General features: G+C 44.5%; 1 protein-coding gene across 1 annotated transcript in view; it reads right to left on the bottom strand.

Moving 5' to 3' along the window:
- The window catches only part of LOC139637803 (LON peptidase N-terminal domain and RING finger protein 3-like), a 10,311-nt gene extending 3,924 nt beyond the window's left edge, over nt 1-6,387 (bottom strand). Inside the window, exons 1-7 of the mRNA XM_071506687.1 lie at nt 5,551-6,387; nt 2,255-2,373; nt 2,015-2,137; nt 1,509-1,625; nt 1,206-1,422; nt 1,025-1,109; nt 94-208 (exon numbers count right to left, since the gene is read on the bottom strand). Coding sequence (XP_071362788.1) covers nt 94-208; nt 1,025-1,109; nt 1,206-1,422; nt 1,509-1,625; nt 2,015-2,137; nt 2,255-2,373; nt 5,551-6,250 — 1,476 coding nt within the window. The 5' untranslated portion in view covers nt 6,251-6,387. The remainder of the gene's footprint in view (nt 1-93; nt 209-1,024; nt 1,110-1,205; nt 1,423-1,508; nt 1,626-2,014; nt 2,138-2,254; nt 2,374-5,550) is intronic.

Raw genomic sequence — 6,387 nt, 5'->3', positions numbered from 1 at the left:
CACTGGACTGAGATCTAGACTGGACTGGACTGGACTGGATCTGACTAAGTGATGTTTGTTGTAACACAGTCGGTGAGTGTTACAGCTGCCTACCTCAGACAGCTCCTCTTTACAGAGTGGACACTTTGGGTTGTGGTCCAGACATCTCTCCAAACACCGAAGACAGAAGGTGTGACCGCACGGCGTCGTCACCGGCTCATAGAACAGCCTGGGTGGGAAACACACACACACACACACACACACACACACACAAATACACAAACTGTTAAAGCAGTGACATAAGAGTGCAAGGTACACCCAGCTCTACTGCCAAGAAACGAAACTCTTTTTTTTTTTTCTTTTGTAGTGTAAAGTTTCACTTTCTTCATCTTCACATTTCATCACGAATTCATGTCCAGGACAAATACAAACTCAGAATGATTAGAAAAACCTAATGTTGTAGACCTGCAGACATGTTGGTATCTGGATATAGGATTTATAGAACGGGAGCATCTCTGCAGCGCCACAACGCTTAGTTTATGGTCTGTTGTGACACATTTGACTTGACTGATCAAATTGCAGCTCCTGTGATTTGGATATTGCACTTGATCATATTGCAATTAAAATAATTGATTAATTGTTCAGCCCTTGTCTATGATAAGTTCATAAAGTTCTTTCCTCTCTTTAGAAAGAAATCTTAACTCAAGGTCCACTTACTCACTTTTTCCAGAACCAAATACCATCTTTGGACAGAAACAGTGGTGAAGACAATTTCCATATATGGTTGAAAGCTCAGGAAAAAGCTTTTTTTGGTTAAAGTCTGGGTTGTCTGCTCCCACATGCAACTAGCCAAGGTGAATTATAACTTTTTTCCTTCTTACAGGTTGTATTTCTGTAGAGTTATGTCCTATTAGCTCCTGTGCAGGTGAGTTTATTATCATTATTATTTTATTATATCACATAATCATCATCACAGGCTGTATAACTGTCAGTTGTGATTTAGCACAAGTTTTATGTCTGAATAAAGCCGTAAAGCAAATCTCACCTCATACACAGAGGACACTCCAGATCTGCCGGGTCCAACACGTCACCGCCCGCAGAGCTCAGTGACCTGGTCACGGCTGCAGGCTCTGGACAGAGAGATTACCAGACAATTAATAAGATAAATAAGACAAATGCTGCTAATGGAGGGAGTCTGTGTTTGTGCACAAACTCCAAAAACTCACCATATCTGGATCTCTTGTTATCGTCACTCCTCTCCTTTCCTCCCTCCTCCACCTCCTCCTCTGTGCTCCTTCGTTTCCGTTTGAGGGGGAAACAGTGGTCGGGCCTCCTGATCTCACACTTTCCCTGATCTTTGACCTCACTGTCCTCTGACCTCTCAGGTGCAGGAGGAGTGGAGACAAGATTGGACTCTGATGACAGCAAGCTGGGACTAAGAGTCTGAGCAAGAGAAAGGGAAGGATAATGAGACCACACGTCTCCTCAGTATCAGCTTTATTCCCACCAGAGGTGACAGCGTCTCTTACCTGGAAGGGAGCACTGATGCTGTTTTTGATGTGTGCTCTGGAAGACAGTATGTTGGAGTAGTCTGAGATGTGTTCAGGGACCTGATCTGTGACCGGCGCCAGGAGATGACTGAGGAGCTGAGAAGTGACAACAAACAATAATGAGATTATTCTGTGTTTTTACAACGGCACACACATTTATGATGATACAACAACAACTCCCAGTGACATTTGTCATGTTGACAAAACAGAAAGAAATGAACTGTGAGACTATGGCACTCACTGGACACAACATTTGTTATAAAATAATTGGTCAGCCAATCGGATTGCTTCCTCTCTTGCAATGTTCTGTATATGAATGTGCAACACGCAGTAAGGTGTGTGGGGAAATACAAGGTGACCTCTGTTTGCAGAGCAGCTTGCAGGAAAGCTGGTAAATAACAACAAACATCTTTTGAGGAGAGGAAGATATTAAAAAATGCACATGAATCTCTGGCTGCTCGGTTCTACACTAATGTTGTGTTTACCTTGTGAGCCTCAGTCTTAGCCAGTCTGCAGTCAGGCTCTATGGACAGACAGACCAGGTACTCTCTCAGAGCTTCCTCCGTCCTGCCCAGCGACACCAGGGCCTGGGCCTTACGAACGTGACCCTGTGGGCAGGGGAAAATAGATTACTATTATTATTTCATCGTCCTTACGTATGCTGCTTATCACATATCTGTTTGTTATGCTGAACAAATAAAGCCACAGGTTGTTCTGCCATATACCTTGGACCAGTGAGGCTTGAGTCTGCAGGCCATCTCAGCGTCTCTCAGCGCCTTCTCATAGTGTCTCAGACTGGAGTGGATCTGGGAGCGATTACTGAACAGTATGTGGTCCATGGGTGCTGAGGAGGAAGGGTTAGGAAGACAGATACAGTTACGTAGGTGGCTGGTTGGTTTGTTTGTTTTTGTTTCTCATGATCTGTCAAATATTTTTCAATAAATCCATTATTCATTAGTCTGAGTATAAAACAGCAGAAAATGTGAAAAATATCCATCACAGTTTCCAGCAAAAGATATAACAGGCAACAGTGAATTGTTGACAGTAAATGTCTAATAACGGAGGCCGATCCATGGACAGAGACATCACTCAAAACCTGGATTAATGTGGTTAGAAAAGAGCAAAAACTATAAGCTGACATGAATCAGATTTCATGCCCAATAAGATGGAAACTACATTTCTCAGGATCTCAACTCAGAAAAGATTTTTTTAAAAACTGTACAAATTAACAAACTGGGACTTCTTCAGGTTTTTATTACTAAGACATTAAATAGAGAAAATCGGAGGAAAACCTGATTTTCAGGTTCAAGGGTCAATTACAATTGATTAGCAGCTATTTTGATTAATCGTTCAATCATTTTGTGAGTGAAAATACTAAAAAGATCGATTGAATTTACAATGAGGGTAAACTGAGAAAAGCAGCAGCTCCTCACTTGGAACTGACAGATTTTGGGCATTTTTGTTCAATAAGTGACTTAAAACAATGAATCTCTATCAGAACTGTAATAAAATAGTTCTCTGTCAATCAGCTAATCACAGAATATAATGAGGACTAAGCTCACAGACAACAATTAAAAACAGACAGAAGCTTAAATGTGTGAACATGTTTCTAACGTTAAGCCAAAATTAATAAATAAAAAATTTTATTGCTATTGTTGCAAGTATGTAAATGCAAGCACTTTCAATGACCCATGTCTATTCATTTCTATTTTCAAAAACTTTCAAGGCCTTGATTTTTTTTCTCTCAGTTCAGTTGTTTGATGAACTGTTTTCGTCTTAAAACCTTTGCATTCTCAGTAAAGACTCATGACCCCTGTAGTACAGAAACTGTTACACAACCTACTGCAGAATTTAAAAAAAGATCCAACGACTACAACTTGTTTATTCTTCTCTGATGTCTTACAAAGATCACTTTCCTGGTGATATAAAGTTTTAAGTTACATGATGAAAGGAATGCTTCAGATGGATCGGTTTCTGCATTACAAAATGTGTTATGAAAAAGAGAATCGCTGCCTTACAAAACCATGCAGCACAATCAAGGTCACCCACATTCTAGGTTTCGTAACTATAAAAACTTATGCAAATGTCACAGTTAGCCCTATGGGGATCATAAAGACACATTTCACTGGCTTTTGTATACACACACACACACACACACACAGGTAGTAAATCATTCAATGAAAACAGGAATGGAAATATAGCAGATGCTCCAAGATAAAAGGACTGTTTTACATGACAATGTAAAGACAGTAGGTAACTCGCAGGTTGTATTGATGCACAGCAGCATCTGGCTGAATACTTATCACAGTAGGACAGAAGAACCATTGTTTAGCACAGCACTTACTGCACAGTACTTATTTTCAACAAAGCAGCTTTGTTACACGTGCACGAACGCAAATACACGCACACAGACACAGATCTGTGCTAATTATAACTCTAAGGACAGTGTACTGACTTGCATTAATTCCCTGGAGAGTAACTCCAGCCTTAACTATAAGTGGTACAAGCCTAAACACAACCTTCAGCTAGACCTTGACCTAGATGTTACTCTAACGTTAACTCATGAACCAAGTCTTAACCCTAAGATGAGAGGTTAACCCTCAGGGGCGCCGATTTTTCCCCACTAACCCTAACCCGAACCCATTTGAGGATGAGAACAGATTTTTTTTTAAATGCATAGTACACACACACACACACACACACACACACAAGCAGCCCAGTTTGACTAAACCTAGTTAAAGAGCATAAAATATATCGCTAATTAGGGTAAAGTCTGGTCCAAAGACCAAAGATCCACATCAGCTACAGACCAGGTCTGCAAGTTCAGAAAGTTTGACAAAATAAGACAGTTATGTCATTCTTTACCAAGCAACATCTATCAAAATATCTTCTTTAAACATGCACAATCACTTTGACACACACTCAGTCCTGGAAGATCATTATCTATCACTGTGGGAGCTGCCACAGCACAACAACAGTCAATTGTGGGCCTCTGAGCATCACCACTGCAGTAGCTGGGGGATAAGTGCTCAACTGGAGGGCCCCATCAGTGCAGAGATGCTGGTGTGGTTGATAACTCCCAGCACAATCCACACTGTTGCTTCTATTGTCTGTTAACTCATCATCCATGGAAACTGTGGTGCAGGTCTTACATGATTTACCCGTCAGTGGAACATGTAACCGTAAACTTACACAACCAGCCTGTAAAGTGCCTGAGCTGCACCGGCACAAGTCAAACGAGGTCAGGTCAAATATCCCAGTCATAAAAGACTCCAGCCTGTGCTGGAGGAGAATCTCCACCCTGACAGCACCACGGGGCCTGTTACACACCAGTGAGGTGTCTAAAATAAATCCAGCACATCAATCACAGAGAGCGGCACAGAGAAGTTTATACATCTTGGATCTTTCAGGGAGTGAACTTCATTCTAGACTTTACATCCTAATTAATGATGAAAATATAGTTTACATTTATGTAAAGTGATACTGATAATCCCTGCCTGGAGGTCACAGTTCACCTCTGCCTATATAACCCCCCGGTGCTCCTGTGGGCATTGGTATACCTAGCAGTGACCTGCAATAATACCCTTGACCTACATTTGCCTGAATCATGGTTTGACGTTACACAATGAGGAGCCGAGGGGGGCGGGTTACGTGCTTACGCAATGTTTGGTCCGCTGGCCCAGCCTACATAACCCTGTTATCCAACACATGGCGGCGCGGCTCTGGGGGCCAGCGGGCTGCGGCACAGTGCCACTGTCACAGGATGTGACCCGCACTCATGAAACCGCCTGTTATTGTTTTCATGACAAGTCACCTTACATGTTGTTGAGAAGCAGAAAACTTATTAAACAGAGGAGCAACAACAGAAAACATGAAGTTAGCGTAGTAAAGATACGTGCAGCAGCCCCGTCACATACTTTTGTCTTTTTACAGGGGCTGCAGCAGTAGAAACTCGTCCTGCTAAGTCCCTGCTAAGATTAAAGTTTGTCACACAGGCACAGTAAGCAGTTCAGCGTCCTACCTATCAGTATGGCTTGGTTGTATTTCTCCAGCGCAGCTTCCATCCTCCTCTCGGCGTACAGCCCGTTGCCCTCCCGCCTCAGCCGGCCGGCCTGGTGCAGCGTCGGGAACCACTTGGCCAGCAGGCTGCCGAGGACCACGTTGACCCTGTAGCTGCGGACGTCGGCCACTCTGCAGCTGCACTCCTTACACAGCACCGGCCGCTCCTTCTCCTTCCTCTCCCTCTCCAGACACTTCTTACAGAAGCAGTGTCCGCACGGCAGAGTCACGGGCTCGGACAGAAAGCTGAGACATATCCGGCAGGAGAAGTCTGCGTACCCGCAACCTGTAGCATCCACACCGGGACCCGGGGCCGCTGCTGCCAGCGCCGCCCCTGCCTCCTCTCCTCCTCTCGGGCTGCTGCTCTGACTCTCACCCCCGTCCTGCCTCCTGATGCTAGCAGACAGGTACTCTATGAGGTTGGCCAGGTGAGCGGGTCTCAGCCGCTCTATCTCGGAGGCTTGCCGGTACACGTCGAAAGCTTCGGTGAATTTGCCCCCGAACGCAAGGGCGTCTGCCCGCTTTACCATCAGCTCCTGTCGGCTGCCTGGATTTCCGAGACCCGCTAGCTGGCACTCGTAGATATCCGCCGCCAGATCGAAGTTTTTCGACTGGAAAGCCTCCGCTGCAAGCTGCAGCATGCTCTCCCTCTCTGTCCCCATGCCCAGCAGGTTGACTGAAGCCTATCCCCTCATCTGTGAGGTACATATCTGGTCAATACCCCCACTGCCATTCATGTCTGTGCCCTCTGCCAAGAAGTCCTGACAACACTGCATGTTCATGCCCCGGTCCAGGAAGC

The sequence above is a fragment of the Trachinotus anak genome, unplaced genomic scaffold (genome assembly GCF_046630095.1).
Source record: "Trachinotus anak isolate AG129_WGS33_773 ecotype Australia unplaced genomic scaffold, CSIRO_AGI_Tana_v1 ptg000021l, whole genome shotgun sequence".
NCBI lineage: Eukaryota > Metazoa > Chordata > Actinopteri > Carangiformes > Carangidae > Trachinotus > Trachinotus anak.
Note: the sequence above shows the minus strand (reverse complement) of the source record. Positions and strands in the feature narration are given on the sequence as shown.